Source organism: Penaeus monodon, chromosome 29, assembly GCF_015228065.2.
Source record: "Penaeus monodon isolate SGIC_2016 chromosome 29, NSTDA_Pmon_1, whole genome shotgun sequence".
Classification (NCBI taxonomy): domain Eukaryota; kingdom Metazoa; phylum Arthropoda; class Malacostraca; order Decapoda; family Penaeidae; genus Penaeus; species Penaeus monodon.
The window spans coordinates 33,958,463-33,958,918 of NC_051414.1; the positions used below are offsets into that span (position 1 = coordinate 33,958,463).

The 456-nt window shown below is 61.0% G+C and overlaps 1 protein-coding gene across 1 annotated transcript in view; it reads left to right on the top strand.

Moving 5' to 3' along the window:
* The first annotated feature begins 126 nt into the window (after window positions 1-126).
* Window positions 127-456, top strand: part of LOC119591851 (glutamate [NMDA] receptor subunit 1-like) — a 21,804-nt gene continuing 21,474 nt past the window's right edge. The window contains exon 1 of the mRNA XM_037940595.1: window positions 127-311. Within this exon, the coding sequence (XP_037796523.1) occupies window positions 156-311 (156 nt within the window). The 5' untranslated portion in view covers window positions 127-155. The remainder of the gene's footprint in view (window positions 312-456) is intronic.

A 456-nucleotide genomic window follows, 5' to 3' on the forward strand; every position in this document is an offset into this window, starting at 1 on the left:
TGTTACTTCAATCCACTTCCGGCAAAAGACACGATAACCCTTCCCCTCTCGCTGTCCCGCAGACGAACCACTCCCCTCCCTTCCCACATTTCCCTCCCGAGCAACAGAGATGCTAACCTGGCCCTTTTCCCTCCCCCTGCAGGAGGAATGAGGTGATGGGGCGGGCGGTGGGGGCAGCGGTGGCCATGGCCGCCACGCTGGCCTTTGTTGTCAGCGCCACAGCCCACGACGGCGCAGGACCCACGCACTTCAACATTGGCGGGATCCTCTCCAACAAGGAGTCGGACGCGCACTTCAAGAATACCATAATGGTAAGTAGGCAGAGGAGGGCGGGGGTGGGATGGGGGAGGTGGGGGGAGGAGGGGGAAGGAGGGGGGAGCGGGAGGGATTTAGGGTTGGGTGGGTTAAGGTAGGTTAAGGTGGGGTAGATGTGGGCTGGGTGACTTGTATGTGTGT